Raw genomic sequence first — 17,613 nt, forward strand, 5'->3', positions numbered from 1 at the left:
GACACTGAACAGGCCAGGTCATGATGAAAACAGTTTATGGTTATTTGAAAATTAACAGTTCCTAATTAGTATCCCAAATAAATGTAGAATATATTTTCTGGAACACGAAAGACAATGCTGTTGAAATAATTTAGCTTCAAGGAATAGAGCTTATATCATTTTCTTCTGCACTTAGTAAAGTCTCATATATACAAAGGAGCATACTTTTAACTATTTTTGGTCAACCATGTGACAATGTTGGAAAAAAATCTTTGGCTTGCCATCTACATCGATTAAAAGTAACAGAATAAAAGTGAACATTTATTAACAAAGGATGAATTTTCATCCAAAGACACATTTTTGAAACCTAAATATTTTTTTTCCTAGAAAGAAATGGAAAAATAAAATGTAAATAAATTTATAGCCTATTCATATGTTTCAGCTCGAAATCACATACTAAGAGACTGTGATTGAACTGAAGAAATTTGTGTCTAAACAGGAGAATTATTAAAAATTATTATGAGGTACTGACTGTGAATATACTTATTTTTAGCAATACTTTATTTTTACATGTTGCATTATCACCATCTACTGTTCATTCAACCTTTTTTCTACAGTTTAGCTTTGTTCAAGAATGTAAATAAGTATCATGCTGCCACTAACGTAAGTGGAATTTTAGAGAGAAATCTGACAAGGACTAAATAATTTGTTTGTTTTCTTTATCTTTGAAGACTTAATTCCATCAAACATCAAATCATCTAAACCAGGCGTTTCTCCATTGCGATTTCATTACCCATACACTTCACTATTCACTACCCTCTTCTAATTAATGTTCCCCTACAAAAAAAAAAAAAAAAGAAAAAGGAGACACCATTACAGAACTAAAGACTGGATGCAGCATTTTGTTTTCAATCATTTTAATATAATTAAATGTCTCACGATTGCCATGTTGTAATTCTTCTTGCAGCCTTGGGCTACAGCATCTGCCAAAAACAATCTTCCTTCTATTGGAACTAGTTTGAATTTTTAAATTAGTTGTAATTGGAAATTTTGTAGAAAGGCCTTCATATCAACTGATCTATATTCATCAGTTCACAGAAAACAGGTTATTTTGAATAACAGGAGTTATGAAGGGAAACCAGACATACTAATAGTCACTGCAAGAATGCATTCCATAGAAATTAAACTAAAACATTTCCTAATGTAAAATTCAATTGGTTCTTTTGTGAATTTAAATATATTTGCAAGCAGAATTATGTTCCTTTCAATGTTGCAAGGATATTTATGTCAACTGTATTGTCCCTTCAGTGGAACTAATCCCCATAAGTAATATAAATACTAACTGCTGCAACTTTAATGAGAAAATGCACTTTTCCTACGTCTCTTTCCATCAGTCATCTCCTTCAATGTTTATTTCTGATATGCATTCAAGTATCTATAGTACTTGAGGGGAGGGAAGAAAAAGATAAAAGCACAGTTTATAGCTTTACAAAAGCATGTTACTTAATAGTCTACAATCAAAGGCAAAGGGAATCAAGCAATGCTGAGGAAAATAACTGCATATATAACATCCACCATTAGATAAAAATATTTTAATACTTTTTAGCCCTCCCGAGTATGATACTGTGATCTTAATTATCAGTGAAACGTGCAATTCAAAAATGAAGCAACTAACCAGCAATATTGAAAAGTTATTTTAGAACACATGAAGGACACATCACTGATGTTAAGAGAAACAGTGAACTAGGAATTATATTTGCTAATACATCACATAAGTATAACCCAAAGAACATAGAAAAAAAATAGGGAAAAATTCACTGACTGTCCAGCAAATCCACAATTCCCCTCACTGCATCAGTTTTTTCATTACAATGTACTGAATGCAACAAAGAACTGGAGGCTCACTCTGCATGGAAGAAGTTACAACATCCTTGATGCTGACAAAAGAAAACACCTTGCCAACAAGGTTAACTTGTGAGAAGATACAGTAGACAGTCATATTCAAATATTTCAATAACATGCTGTATCTTTTAGGTAGGTGGCCACAGTTCAATCCAAAGTAATAATATTGCACCTCTCCATTTTCTTATTAAAGCAAGCTTACAAATGCATAAAAACTAAACATCAGTTTCAACAAAATGAATGAGACAGAAGTGATCTCAAGGCATTTGCTTAATTACAAAATCATTAAATTCTTTCTCTGCCATTCACCTCAAAGAAAGGTAATTCACCAATAATGCCTTAAGCACAACTCTCCACCGAAATGAAAGCGCTACTTGTAAACAATTTTTTGAAACAATGAACACAACCATCAGCACCACTCACTGCCTGCACATCAGATCAGAATGTTTTGAGTGCTGGAGCACTGAGCTCCCCGGAGCTCAGCTCTGTGAGGAATGAGATTTATTGTAAACTCAAGTAAAATTTCCTTTAAGGCACTCTGCCTCCCACTCACATATATTAAATTCCTAGTTAGAATCCACCCCAGTCAAATGGACAAATCCCAATGAAAATGAAAAAGTAGGCTACTCAGTCAAAAAAAGGTATACTAGAAGGAGAGTAGTTAAAAAAAAAAAAAAAAAAAAAAAAAAGAAAAAAGAGAAAAGAAAACCCAAGAACAATACAACCAAAGTTCATAAAGATGACTAAGCAGATGTAAAACTTGTATTAGACATTGCTGCAGAGGATTTCACAGACATCCGTGTTACACAAGCTGAGCAAAGGGTCTCGACATGTTCCAATAATCACCTTTTGATTTCAAAGAAGCCACAGAATGTCAGGTTTTATGCTTTTTGATAATGAGGGAACTAGAAATTTTAACAAAGTAATTGCCTGTGCAAAGGACTACAGCATGGTTGTGGCTTTAAATTGCCAAATCCATCCCCAGCATGGGCAGGGTAAAATCTTGTATCTGTGCTCCAGTGCCAAGCTACCCTGCAGCCCCCACTGGAGGTTCATATAGCACAAGAAATTTCCAAACTTTCTTACCCTGAGCTCTAAATAAATCATCCCAGGGTGAGATAGTCCATTTCTTGGACTCCTATGTGTTGCAATGATAAATTCTGCTACCAATTTTAGCAGAACATTCCTATGCAAAGATGAAGGTGTGTGTATGTTTCTGTGGTTTTGTGATAGCTGTGTAAAAGCACAGCTTTACTGGAGAGAGGAATGCAGAACTGTTGTGGGCTCTAACAGCAGCTCCTGCCTTCTGCACCATGTTGTACTTCGGCACTGTCACAGTCCCACTGCAAGGCAGGACTGCAGGTCCTTCACTCCAGGGTCTGAAAGCCTGGAGGAGCTCTACTGTGCAGGAAAAGCTGGGCACTGACAGTGACGCAGGAGGTAGGGACTAGAGATCTGCTTTGGATGAATCTGGGGTTATCAAACTTGTCTCTGAACCAGTATCGGTCTGCACTAGAAATTATCTGAAACAACTGTGGCCATATCTAGAACCACCTGCTAATCTTGAAACAAAACATTTACAGTTTCACTCCCTGGCAACCTCCATTTGCAGGTGTAGTCTTAAAATCAGACACAAGTGCATCAGCCACTGCTACAGAGGTTTCAGCAAGGACTTGGACACTTAGCTCTAAGTCTTGACTCCCACAGCATTGCTCACAGAATATTAAAGTCACGCTTGGCCACTCAAGTGGAAAGCTCATGAAGGCTAATTCCTCAAACTGCTCTAGCTAAATCCACAAGGCCTCTCTGTCAGTGCTATTATCATCTCTTATTTGGGGCCAAGCATGACTGTACACCTCAGCAGCCATGGCAGCTCTGCTGACGCACAGCAGCTGACCCTACACGAAGCAGCACAGGACGTGTGGCTGAAGCAAGGGATGGTTTGCTAAGAAAAGCTTATTTAAAAATTAGCTGCAATCAAAGAGGGTCCTACAGGAAACGCACCTTTGATTAGTTTTCAAGGAGATCATGAATATCTATTTACAAATCTAAGATGTCCGGATGGATTCCAGTTTTAATTTCTAGTTTTTGTTATTAAATGAGGGAGAAGAAAAAAGGAAAGCAGTGCAATTAGATGAACATGCACATGACAAACTGGCAGGGAGTAATTTGCTACTGTTTTAATCAATTCAGTAGCGAATGACCATTCCCTTGGAATACCTTCAGAGAAGCAAACAGGCAGCAAACACAAGAATCTGACAACACAGCAATCTGCTGATTGTTGCTTGGATATTCATAAGTTACAAATCCCTTCCACCTTTAGATTTTATTTCATTTGTTATAAGAAGTCATAAATAATTGAAAGTCACATGATGAATTATTCAGCTAAGTGCACAGTTTCCAAGGAATCATAGCATGAGTCTGGATTAACGCTCTAATGCAAGTCAGATGCAGAAGTTGAGCTGACACCCCACAGTTACCACACAGTAGAGCAGTCCAGGGAGTTTGGCACTTGTCAGCGTGTGCTTTCCACCACAGGGACGCGTAAGTACCTTGTGAATATTTATGAACGAGAAGTCCCTATTGCCTACTGTGTACTTCAGCTGCTTGCCCATACAAGGTTATGAATTAGCAGAACTTAACCCAGAGCTTCCCTTGGCACAATTGATTAGGACATTCATTATCTCTAAGTGATGGCACTGTCCTTCAAGATTACTGCTGAACTTAAATCTCTTTAAGATTTAACCATAATTACCTGTAAGAATTAGCTGATAAGCTACTCAGGGGGACTGGGATAGAAGCGCCTGCAGGGACTACTGTTTGTTGTAAAAATGCTGGTACAATCCTGCTACTTTCTCTACACAAATTAAGTAATCTAACTATTTTGTGTAGGTCTAGGTCCATGATGTTTAGAAACAAATAAATATCAAATAATACACAAACCAAGGCATCCTGTGTAAACTGGAACTAAGCAGCTTGCTTTTGTACAGATGTGTCTCTTGTATCTAACTGAATTTAGGGTCTAAGACGATATAAATTCTGACTATAGTTTCTTCCAAAACTGGGGAAAATTGATAATCTCTCTCCTGTGTAGATTGTCTAGTACATGAGAAACTTCATTCACAGTGAAGACCCTCCCAGGTTCTGGCCCTTCTCTTTTGAGGGCATTAATTTTGGTCTCTACTCTGCTGTCTGTTTTCAAGTTGCAGGGACTTCTGACATATTTAACCCTCTATCATATTCTATGAGAATCATCCCAATGGGATCAAAAGCTCTTGTAGAAGATGTTCAGTGGAAGAATAACCTAGTACACAAACATGGAAGACAGAAGTCATCTTCCCTAGCCATAAATCTGAAATGAAAACCTTACACTTTTCTTATTAGGAAATTGTTGTGAAACTCTGAAAAGTTATTAATCACATCTACACTAAGCAGATACCTCAAAATGAGGTAATCGCAATCCTTAAATCTAACAGCCAGTCTGAAATAACCCCAAGGTGGCACCATCTCAATCCAGAATACTAATCACTGGTTTGGTTTTCTCCCTCTCTACCATGGATAATATTGAATCATAGAATATCCTAAGCTGGAAGGGACCCACAAGGGTCATCTTGTGCAACTCCTGGCTCTGCACAGAATAGCCCTGAGAATCACACCATGTATCTGAGAGCACTGTCCAAATAGTTCTTGAACTCTGGCAGGCTTGGTGCTATGACCACTTCCCTAGGGAGCCTCTTCCAGTGTTCAACGACTCTCTGAGGGAAGAACCTTTTCCTAATATCCAATCCAACCCCCCCAATGACACCGTTTCATGGCATTCCCTTGGGTCCTGTCACTGGTCACCACAGCAAAGAGATCAGTGTCTGCCCCTCTGCTTCCCCTCATAAAAAAGTTGTAGACTGCAATGAGTTCTCCCCAGTCTCTTCTCCAGGTTGAACAAACGAAGTGATCTCAGCCACTCCTCATACAACTCCCCCTCTTGACCCTTCACCATCTTCCTGTCCCTAAAAATACTTGGAAATATACCTTGGAAAAACATAAACACAATCAATACAAACAGAAAACCTATTGTTCACTAAACTTACACAGGATCAGGAACTAAGCAAGCACATTTGAGAATATACAAGGACTTGCAACCATTATTTTCTAAAGGAAAACAGAATTCCTCGACACAAGATGTGTTGTATGACTAGGGATTTTCTTGGCTTAGACAGTCGGGAAGTCAGTAATCCCATCCATACACAGAACTGGAGATAAGCATGAAGCAGGCATGTACTTCTTAGAGAGGTGGGCATTGCTGGCCTGAGCAGCTGAGCTATATGTGAAGTAAGTCTGTTAACTTGAGGCATACCCCAAAAAATCAATCCTCTCTCCCTTCCAGATGAAGCAACTTGCTCACTACAGGTATGATCCTAGAGGGGTAGCAAAGTACAAGGCATGACCCAAAACTATTTCTAGAATCATGCAAAAGCTTTGCTGAGCATATATGAAATTACATGATAACCATTGTTAGTCTCTGCCTTAGCTTATTCTGTAGATGTTGCACTAATGGAAAACTGAAAAGATATCCCTGAATGGCTTCTGTACCAATATCCAAGATGTCACCTTTCTTGGGAATTTGTTTCCTTATTATTTATTCCTATTCTTTTTATTTCTTCCTATTCACAGTGCTTTAGACTAGAGCAATTTTCAGGAAACTGTCTGTGGCTGAGTTCATGCTGTACATAATATTTGTCTCAACACGTTCTAGATCATCACTAAAACAATAAAAATAGACTTCTAATTCTGCCGAGGTCACAATTGCACTGTTTGGGGTTTGTTCTGTCAAAATGCCTTCAGAGCTGTATTAAGCACTTGCTCTTTTTAAAGAGTAAGAGCCATAGCCACCTATATTTTCATTCAAAAGTATATATATATATATATAACAGAAGCAGTAAATATACAGTTCCATAACAGATTATTTTCTGATTTGAAAGTAGTATTGAGAATGTGATTTCCAGCATATTTTACCACCTAAAACCAGTATTTATAAATAGAAGAAAGTGACTACACTCCAGCTCATTATGCTACCTGCGTTTTCAAGTTCACCTGCGACAGTATTTGTGCCATCTATTGGCACAGACGCGATGGAAATTTGAGGGGATCCGCTCGCCATCCTACTTTCGAGGCGCCGAAGGAATGAACTGTGATACGCGAGCACCACCTAGTGATCGATGGCTGAACTAGAGCACCACATCAGCAATTGGGCTTGTTAAATACTGTTGTATTTGTATTGTACTGGGGTCACAAAAAGAGACTGATTAAAAAAAAAAAAAAATGTCACTTGATATTCGGTCTCTGTCCTGAAGGTAGCAGAGGACACACTCAGGCTCATTCCTAACAAAACACAGACATGAAATGCTGCAGGCAGTGAATGTTTGCTCAAGACAATCACTCAAAATTCTTAAGAAAAAAAAATAGAAATAGTTACTTAAAGGATAAGTGCATATTCCTTGGTTTTGAGGTTTGGCAGCTTGTGCTATAGCAGCAAATGTGTGAAGACCCACATTTCACTATGCTGTTAATATTCTAAGAATGCATGCAGTAACAGCTGATTTCTGAAGCATTAAAAACAAAAACATCGTGTTCATGAAGATAGATAAGCATTGGACGAAAGGCAAACGCCCAGCACATCAGTAAGTGTTCCATAAAAAAAAGAACTTCAAGAACTGAGTTCATTTATAAATTACAAAGACCTCAGAAATAAACTATACGATCATATTATACATGCATATATTATGTATTGACATAATTATGAAACGATAACTTATAAATTATAAACCTTTAAGCCTTTAGCAAACAGTTTTGTTACAAAGAAGAAGAGCAACTTTGTGAAAATGGGTATGTACCTTTGCCCTGCTTCTTGTCAGGACAGTGATAAAATTTACCTTGGTTCTATGTAAACGCAAGAGTCTTCTCTGCAGTTAATCTTACATTAGCAACCTGTCCAAGGTATGACACTGAGAAATAGGTATGTTACATATATTTTTACTAGTTTTATTATTTTTTAACAAAGCTTCAGAGGTGTACATCAATATGGAGATAAGGGTCTGACTTTTTTTATCTATTTCCACTCTTGTGCACAAACAAATGAAAAAAGGCTTAGATAAACTATATTAAACAAAACCAGATTGAGCTGGAATGTTGAGTCAGCATAAAATCTGCTTTTACCTTATATCCTCACTAAAGTTAAACAGTTAAGGCCGCAGTGTAACACCAAACGGAGAGATGAGACACAAATACAAAGAAAAACATCCACGGTGCAAGAAATATGTTGCAAAATTTTTATTTAAAGCGTGTGAAGGCTTTACTTACAATTCTTCTCCTTGTTTTGCTTTTCTGTCAGAAACCAAATACACACTTCCAAAGCTCCCATTGCCAAGTTTCCTCTGAATAGTGTATCTTCTTGCAATCACTCCATCTCGGCAAGCAGAATTAAATCTGGCAACAGCGACATGCTTAGCAGTTTCTTGAAATTTCAGCATTTCTCAGTGTAGCAAAAACTACACAGATTTCTCTACAATGTAGCTTTCAAATCCCTTTACTCTTCTACGGATGTTCACAGAAATCACTTGAAACAGAAAAAAAATTGATTTGTCAACATTTTACTCTTACTAAACTTTTCATTTAATTCTATGGCAGTGCTTATAGTGCTTAGCTGGCACCAAACCACAAATTAAGTAGAATTGCTAGCTGTTAAGCTCTGGGCAGCAGACTTGATAACCAAACTACAGATACTGTAGATGTGACATAGTCAGTCTCCCTCTAAAACAACCTTAAATTAACTCACTGAACTGATAACATAGGGGAAATGACATGCAGGTGCTTATTGAAAAGCTCAGGTGCTTTTTGCAATGACAACTAGAGCTGTATTTCACCTGACAATTCCCGTAGATATGGCAACTCTTCCTCAACATCTGTCTTTATACCACCACAGTACCTGACACCAAAAATATCTGTGTTCCAGGATAAAAGTTTCAAGATATTTGTATATACTGAAGCATAACCTCCATCCATAATTTGAGTTCTCTCCCATCAACAACTCCTAAGCTGTTTTATCTGTTTTTTCACTTATCCATCAGATTTCACCATCTGTTTCAGTGCTGACCTCACAGCTCTCTGTGATTCAGTGGTATCTTCTGCAAATTAGAGTTTTGTGGCTACATGCAAGCCTACGAGACTTTCAATATAACCCAATCCTTCCAAAAGTTCTTAATTTCTCCTCTGCCGTGTCCTTTCATGACCCACCTCTCTAACAATCTAGCTTTGGTTTGGAGTTCTTGTCTAATTGAAGTCCTAATTCTACAAACAGAGGGACTGCAAAGGCAAACCTCTAGTGTGTCTATGGTTTTCAATAACTGAACATGAGTTTAGAGTAACTTTGTTTACTCAACCTTCCTCATTGCAGATGATAAAGGGTAGGTGTTTCACTGCATATAATACAACAATATTGCTTTCATTACCTTGTATTTATATAATGCTACCTGAGTCATTTATGCCTGAGGACCCTTTGGAACAAATAAAGATATTGCAAGATCAGTGTTAATACTACTATCTGTCAGCACTGCCTGAGCTGCAATGCAGCATGCCCACACTAGGCTTGTTCACCATTTCATTTTAAGGTGAAGGCAAGCACATAAAAACGCACTCATTTTGTTATTGTTTTGGAAGAACAAAGACAAACTGTTTAATTTTAAAAGTTATATAACTTTAGGTTCCAAGTCACTGGCTTCTCTTCCAAACAAATGCAGAGCCTAAATTAAGATTACAAATTTGTATCTTGCAACAACAAACTCTGAGAGTGGGGGTGTGTGTGTATGGGCAAGAACCTATTTTAATACCCATCTGCTGACCTGCTGTCACACTGTGCCCAAAAGCCTGACATTGCACTGTCACTATGCTATGAAACAGATAAACTTTAGTTACTACAAGACATATTAATATTGCAAATTCTGTATGTTTTTTGAACTAAAGCACTCCTAATATTTTTTTCTTTATTCTCTTTCAGACAGCAACGCTGACAAAAATTTTGAAATGCAAATGCTAAAGAAAAGAATGTCAGCTTTCTCTGAAGTCTGTCTGAAGAAACATAAACGGGTCACACTGAGGTGTGGAGAAGGAGAGGGCAGGAAGATGAACTCCATAAAACACTACATTGTCAATTCTAGAAAGCTTACATAATATTTTCATTTACTATTTTCCTAGTTGCTGTTTTATGCATGCCTTCATAAATGCCTTTTGAAATAACTACGCTTAGAAAAAGTGCTGAGCTATCTATACCTATTTTTCAAGAGAAGAGTCACTTGGCACAGCTCCCCTTCAAATTTTCATTCTTCCTTGGGCCCTAGGAATATATCACAATCCTCTACACCACAATATCACGCTTAAGATCAAGTAGCCCATTGAATGTAACTTCTGTGCTTTCTTATAATGCCTCTCACCACCTACTCTATGCTTCAATTCCCCTCTCTATATAATAATAGTAACTTTATGAAATGCTTTGAGATCTACTGCTGAATAGTGTTATAAGGCAGGAGACAGTGATTGCCATTGGGGCATCACAGGCACATTTTAGTGGCACAGAAAGGGTGGATTGAAAGAAATACCCTGTATGAGTCAATAGACTGACTCAACTATAAGACTGACTGATATTTCAAGAAGTGCATGTACCAGTAGCCTCTCCTACCTCACTCAAACCTTTAGCCCAACCTTCCTTGTAGTTCCCACCAGTGTCCACCTTCTCCCACTGAGCAGGTATTTCCCAAGTAGCAGCATCAATTGTTTCATCAAAGTTCAGAACAACTAAAGATAACTCAAAAAAACCCAATTCCTCAGCTCCCTTTTCCTCAAAAATCCCAGTATACCCTATTCATTAACACTGGTAAACATTTATGTTCTAAATTTTGTCCCACCCACCCATCATCACCAAGTCCCATCCCAGAGTCTGGCAGACTGCTGATGCCAACCAAAATAATGCAATGACGTTTTCTGGATCACTTTTTTTAAAAAATACTTTCTTCCTTGGCTAGAGTTAAATCTTCCTTTTTGAGCTGTAAGCTAAAAGAAAGTTGTTGTTTAGGGTTTCATAGTTCCGCCTACACATGCTAAGCACAAAGCACCTCAACTTCTTCCCTTTCTTAGTTTATTTAAGAAAGATTAACCTTCTGGTTTCTTTAGCAACAGCTAACATACTCTGACACTTTCTGCTTCCAAGATAAACCCTTCTTTGCCAATCAAGGCCATTTTCCAGTTCTATCAGGTTTTCTTTTTATTCCATAAGAACCACTGTGCTACATCAACATTTGCCACCTCCCACCACCTGCAGCACAAATTCCAGAGTTTTTATATTTAAGCTCTAAATAGTCTCAGTACTTACTACTATGATTTTTTTTTTCCTGCCAGTGACTTCACTGGCCCGCTCCTTTAAATGTTTTGGAAAATAAAAAACCCCAAGATTTTCCTTGTTTTTTCTTTCGTTAAAAAACAAAAAAACCCAAAACCAAACAAAAACACTTCTTAATGCTGACTCCACTATTATTTTCGGCAACATCTTTATAAACTTACCCAAGCCTGAAGTAACATAATCTCATTTGGCTCAGTTTTTTACTGAGAGTTTTTTATCCAGAGAAAGGATAATTAAGATTTTATTAGCAGTGCCGGTAGCAAAGGAGCTTGAGGGCGACGGTAAAACAAGGTCAAATGTACTCGACTATCAAAGAAGATCTTTAGTATCTGACGCACATTTGGGAAGCCGAGATTCCCTAGGATAACCTGAGAGATGTTATTACCTTGTTAAAAAACCGTGTGAGACCCAAAACGCACGTTCCGAGGGTCGCCCGGCTCCCCTCGCACAGAGGGGCGACGGCGGCGTGCCCTCACTCCGTCCCCTTTCCTCACCCCTCTGGGACAGGTGGGACTGCTCGGGACCCACGAGCAGGTATCCCAACTTCCCACCGCTTCCTGCCGATTCAGCGCCCGGCCCCGACGGCTGGGACTACGATCCCTCTGGGTCCTCCGACTCCTTTCGGGCCGCCGCGGGGCAGGCAGAGCGCCGGAGACACAGAACGCCGGAGACACAGAGCCGCCCCCCCCCCCGCCCCGCCCCGCCCCGCCCCGCCGCGCCCCTCTCCCGGCGCGGGGCGCTGTGTTTGCGGCGCCGTCGCTAGGAGACGGCGCGCACGCGCCCGGCAGCGTGCGGGCCGGAGGAGAGAGGAAAAGGAAGCGGATCTGGGAGCGGAGGGCTCCGCGTGTCGCTCCTGCACCGCTTCCGGCGCAATGGGCGTCCAGGGGCTGACGGGCTTCGTGGAGGAGCGCGGCGTGTTCTTCACCGAGCTGCGGGTGCGGGACACCAAGCTGGTCATCGACGGCAGCAGCCTCTACCACCGCCTCTGCTTCGCCCCCGCCGCCGACTTCCGACGCGGCGGCGACTACGGCGCCTTCGCCGCGGCCGTGCGCGACTTCTTCGGCATCCTGCGGTCCTGCCGCGTCGCCCCGTTCGTGGTGCTGGACGGCGGGCGCGGGGCCGAGGACAGGAAGCTGCCCACGCTGCGGGGCCGCGCTGCCGAGCAGCTGCGGGCGGCGCACGGGCTGTCCCGCGGGGCCGGCGGCTGCCTGGCGCCGCTGCTGACCCGCGAAGCCTTCGTGCAGGCGCTGGGCCGGCTCGGCGTGCCCTTCGTGCAGTGCTTCGCCGAGGCCGACCGGGAGATCGCCGCGCTGGCCAACAGCTGGGGCTGCCCCGTCCTCTCCCTCGACAGCGACTTCTGCGTCTTCGACCTGGCAGGCGGGTACTGCCCGCTGTCCCACTTCCAGTGGGAGAGCGTGTGCGCCGGGGAGGGGCCGCAGGGATGCTACGTGCCCGCGCGCTGCTACTCCGTGGAGCGGTTCTGCAGGCACTTCGGCCGCCTGAACAAGAGCCTGCTCCCGCTCTTCGCCGTCATGAACGGGAACGACTACATGGACCTGGCAGCTCTGGAGGCGTTCTACAGCAAGGTCCGCCTGCCGAGGGGCTGCGCGGCGGGGAAGGGCGGGAAGCACCTCCGCCTCCAGGGGCTCCTGAACTGGCTGTCGCAGTTTGCAGAGCCCACCGAGGCCGTCGAGAATGTGCTGAAATACCTTAAGAAACATCAGAGGGAAGAAATAAGGGAGCTTCTGTGCACTTCAATGGAGGATTACACTCCGTCTGATGTGAATCTTGAAGACTTCTTTCAGAATGGAAGGTATGAATGCGAGGCTGCCAGGAAAGCAGACGTACCACAGTGGATACTTGATGCTTTGGCAAAAGGTAAGCTGGCCCCATTCATCATCAATGCCCTGATACTAAGAAGTACCTTCCTCCGCGTTCAGGTTGAGAACATGCAGAGACCGAGCGCTCATAGCGCAGCTTTGCCCATCCGACAAGTTATCTATGGACTGCTCCTGAGAGTACCTCAAAACAATGAAGCTGCTTCTCCAAGTAAGCAGACCCACGAGCTGCCCGTTGTGTGTGAATTTGACAGATGCCAAAAGACAATTAAAAAAACATTTGTTCAAGCAGCAAGCCTACCCACAGATTTTTGTGATGATCGTTTTCCTTTGGACAAGTTAATGGAGGTAAATGGTTGTCACAACAGATCACGGTTAACAGTGTTTCACGAGTTACAAAAGTAGTTGGGACTCATGGTTGCCAGCTGGTCGCTAAATGTGATGTCTGAACTAAGCCACCTCAGTAAGTAACTACTTCCTACAGAGGTACCTGTTATATTTAAGAAGCTACATAGATTGTCTTTATCTCCTTCTCTTCCTGCCTCCCTTCAAGTGTACCAAGATAAAGGATATGAAAAGTTACTGTTTGTATATGCAGTACTCCCTAAATTTTCTATTCTAGGCCTTTATTTCATCCTATGGATTTTGTTATGCTAATACTTGCTTTTATAATGATAGGAAGGAACTCAGTTTCCTGTCATTTAGAAAAGTCCAATTTAACACTACAAAACCTACTTTGTATTTGATCAAGCTATGGATGCGTCAGAGCAATGTTCTGAAACAAAATCTGACCCATGCCTTTTTCTAAAAATCGTTATTATTTCAATGTGTGCATCTTGGAGCTGCCCAGCAGTTTTACCTGCCCCAGGTATGCTCCTGCTAAAGTGAACCCCTACTGCTTGCCAGACAGAGCAGAGAAGCACCTGAAAAACAGCTGGAACCAAAGGAAAGTTGTACTAGGCTAGTTCCCATCACCAGTAGGAATTCTGTATATTTAAATTCTAACAATTAAGACTGTAATTCTTGCCGTGTTGGAAAGTAATCTCCCGTTCCTGAAGTTGCGTAATAGGTTTTGTATGCAGTAGTTTCTGCAACATCTAGAAATACAGTCTGTGTCTTTTAATTCTGCATAGTTAAGCCACATCCTCTATCCATTCTGGTATTCAGATCAACTGTTAACACGTTTCTGTGTGTGGCCAGTGCTGGATGTTTTTATCACTTGCTGGTGGCTATTTTGGAAAGGAACCGAGTCTATCACTGCTATGCCCATTAAATGCTACAGACAGCTATGGATCCAAAGGCCTACTACATACAGGTTATTTTATGCAGGTTATTGGTACAGGCCTTTTAAACGAGCATTATGAAACACTTAAGATTTTGAAAAATCATGTCTTGGGATTATAAGAGACATTAATGACACCTTACTTTGACCTTGGTATGTGTGCTCTTTGTTTAATAGATTTGAGCTTCTGCTATTACAGCTTTCCTTACTAAATATATGGAAATTATCAATTCAACAGGAGGTAAAAGAAGAAATGTTATTCTGCATTGAAATTGCTCTAGACAAAACTGACTTCAGTTTCTCTTCTGCCATGGGGATGTCTGCCTGAGAGTAGGCAAAACAATCCTAATCAAGGCTTACAAAGCATTTGAATTACAATTGAATAGCCTGCTGCGATTCTACTGCATGCATGAAGTTAGGGGCACAGTTTATAACATTTAACTTCCAGAAGTTAAGTGGCACAACAAAGGGGGAACATGTGCTAGGAATTAATACACTGCAGGTGAAAAATGCAAGCTTCACACTTAGATTTCACTGTGATTACAGGTAAGCATGTTTTCAACATATTAAGAACAGAGATCACCATTACATCTTACAATGCAAGGATAACTTCTAAGAATGAAGGTTTTATATATATATATATATATATATATATATATATATATGTTTTCCATAATTTTAATGCATTATAGTTACAGGATTTCCAAACAAGTTATGGAATATATAAAGATATGAAGACTTTGAAACCTCTCAAAATCTCACCTCATGCAATTCTAAAAGATTACTTTTATCTTTCTACCTGACATTTAATGGTGCAGTTCTTAAAGTTTTAAGTAATATTTAAAAATATTTCCTGTTCAGAATATCTATGAAATTTAAATATTTTTTATCAAAAATCTGAAGTGCTAGCTAGTTTAACCAGAAATGTATTTGCCTTTTGGAAATTGCTCACAACAAATAAAGTCTCTTACCTTTATTTTTCCACTCCAATTTTTAAATTTATTTTCAGATGTCCACATCATGCCGTCAGATGCTTTTGCTAGAGACTCTAGGAGTGAAAATGAGTTTCCTAGAATCTATCCCAAATCACTTACAACTCCCTGTTGCTGTAACATGTTACTGGATACGTTGTTCAGAACCAAAAGTTAAGTTGCATCAATTAAAGGCTTTACTTCTAATGATAGTATCTGGAGAACTGCACAGGATAAACGATGATCCAGGTATGTCTCCAAAGAATACAATTTCAGCTGTTCAGCTACTACAAAAATCTGTACCATGATTAATTTTTCCCGCTTACGGTGAGGTGTCCAAATTTAGACGAATTAACACTGATTTACACTATATTCTGAGGTGTCACATTCTCTGCATTGATATGTGCAGAGAAATAGTGCTAACCCTCAATATAACATTTTATATAGGTAAAACAGTACTTTGCTACCTTGTAAAATTAATTTGCATTTATAAACGCTTTTTTTAGGACTAAATATTAATTTAGATATAAAAGTTACAAAAAATAAGCTTAACATCCTTGTGCATCCTACTATTGAAGCATTCCTTTTTTTTTTTTTCCTCTGAGTTTTTCTAAAATCATCTGTACTTAATAATGCTGAGTTGCTCGGGTACACTTTATCTACCTGTGAATTGCAAATTTGAAAGTACTAAATTAATCACAGAAATTGCTTCTGTAATATTTATGCCTATTAGAGTTATGGTGACATGTGCTCCAGCAGTCCTTCATTTGATGGCAAAGATGATGCATGCCAGGGTTATGCAGTTTCTTTAGGTTCTAGTTTATGGAAACCAGGCTGACAGGTTTCCAAGTGGGTTGGAGTGAGATGGGAATCTTGTTTGGATTTGCTCACACAGAATTACAGCATCAACTGGATTGGGAAAGACCTCTGAGATAATCAAGTCCACCTTGGTAATGGTAGACTTGATCCCCTCACAGCCCAGTCTGGCAAATTACCTAACAAACAGAATTCCTGACTTTACAATTCTCATGGATATTCATACTTGAATTTTTACACAATGTTATGTCTTAAAATTAAGTTTGACCCATTTGAAAACATTACAAATGCTTCCTGAATGAGAACCAGAGGTTTGAAGACCCTGTACATAGCAGATATCTTTTGTATTGTTCACAGCAGAACATTTATTTCCATGTCATTTTTTATTTATAACCTATATCCCACAGTCTTACGTGCTGAAGATGACAGTATTGCATATAACGAATTTCTAAAATGGAAGGAAAAGAAATTGCAAAATACCGACTTTGATTTAGATGCTGCACACAGTTTTTGCCAGTGGCAGTGCTGTCTTCAGATGGGATTGTATCTCAACCAGCTACTTTGCACTCCTCTCTCTGAGCCAGACCTGAGTAGGTAAGGATGTTTCAGAGATCTGCTTTCCACACAAGCCCCTGATGGAATATGTTCACATGTTGTTTTATTTTGTGTCAAACTCCTTTGGCCAGTTGTCCTACATTTGAACTCCCTTCTTTAAAGCAGTTAATACAGAGAAAAATACTCTGTAGCACAGGTGTCCCTTAGGCGTTCGTTGACTGTTGGATACTGTATGCATTTGTGCTGTTTTATTAAGCAACATGTTTCTGTACCTGTCAAAATGCAATTCTAAATGAAGATTCTCTCCTTCCTTTGAGCAGGCTTTACACTGGGACCCTTGTACACAGACTGTATCAAGAGCTTAAATCAACACCTTCAGTGGAAAATCTGTTTATTTTATCTCCAAAAATGACTCAGCTTTATCTGCTTTTGTTAAATGCAGTGGAGTCAACTGTATCTCCAGAATTCTTTCAGAAGACAACCAAGACTAGATCAGACTCCTGTAAGAAGAAGAAAGCATCTAATAAGAAAAGAACAGCCACCAAGTGTGCAACACCAGAAAATCTGCATTTTTGCAGTGTTAATAGGTTTGCATCATTGGAAGTGGATGACTGAAAGCATTAGTCCTAGAATAAATTCTAATGCCACGCTGATGAAAGAAATTACATTAAAATATGTGACCATATTGGAATTTGCTCTGCTGTTTTCACAAAAGATCCTGATTCAATCTTTACCAAAAATCTTGATTCAGGGGATTTTTTTATTCATCTTTTGTAACTTATATTCATATAAAAGAGATGCTATATAAAAGCTGTGTTTTGTTTTTCT

The 17,613-nt window shown here is 39.9% G+C and overlaps 3 protein-coding genes across 12 annotated transcripts in view; 1 reads left to right on the forward strand and 2 right to left on the reverse strand.

The window, feature by feature from the left end:
* Window positions 1–11,983, reverse strand: part of NEK11 (NIMA related kinase 11) — an 85,469-nt gene extending 73,486 nt beyond the window's left edge. For all 4 annotated transcript variants that reach the window (XM_064671751.1, XM_064671743.1, XM_064671733.1 and 1 more), the window contains exons 1-2: window positions 11,709–11,983; window positions 8,236–8,491 (exon numbers count right to left, since the gene is read on the reverse strand). In XM_064671751.1, the coding sequence (XP_064527821.1) occupies window positions 8,236–8,405 (170 nt within the window). In that variant the 5' untranslated portion in view covers window positions 8,406–8,491; window positions 11,709–11,983. The remainder of the gene's footprint in view (window positions 1–8,235; window positions 8,492–11,708) is intronic.
* A 134-nt stretch (window positions 11,984–12,117) lies between these two features.
* On the forward strand, window positions 12,118–17,470 carry ASTE1 (asteroid homolog 1). The gene is made up of 4 exons (XM_064671719.1): window positions 12,118–13,509; window positions 15,453–15,663; window positions 16,638–16,824; window positions 17,106–17,470. Exons 1-4 carry the CDS (start codon window positions 12,196–12,198, stop codon window positions 17,398–17,400), a joined length of 2,007 nt encoding a protein of 668 aa, XP_064527789.1. The 5' UTR covers window positions 12,118–12,195; the 3' UTR covers window positions 17,401–17,470.
* The window catches only part of ATP2C1 (ATPase secretory pathway Ca2+ transporting 1), a 68,361-nt gene continuing 67,907 nt past the window's right edge, over window positions 17,160–17,613 (reverse strand). For all 7 annotated transcript variants that reach the window (XM_064671659.1, XM_064671665.1, XM_064671699.1 and 4 more), the window contains one exon: window positions 17,160–17,285. The gene's annotated coding sequence lies outside the window, so the exon portion shown is untranslated. The remainder of the gene's footprint in view (window positions 17,286–17,613) is intronic.

Source organism: Pseudopipra pipra, chromosome 1 (assembly GCF_036250125.1).
Source record: "Pseudopipra pipra isolate bDixPip1 chromosome 1, bDixPip1.hap1, whole genome shotgun sequence".
Taxonomy (NCBI): Eukaryota; Metazoa; Chordata; class Aves; order Passeriformes; family Pipridae; genus Pseudopipra; species Pseudopipra pipra.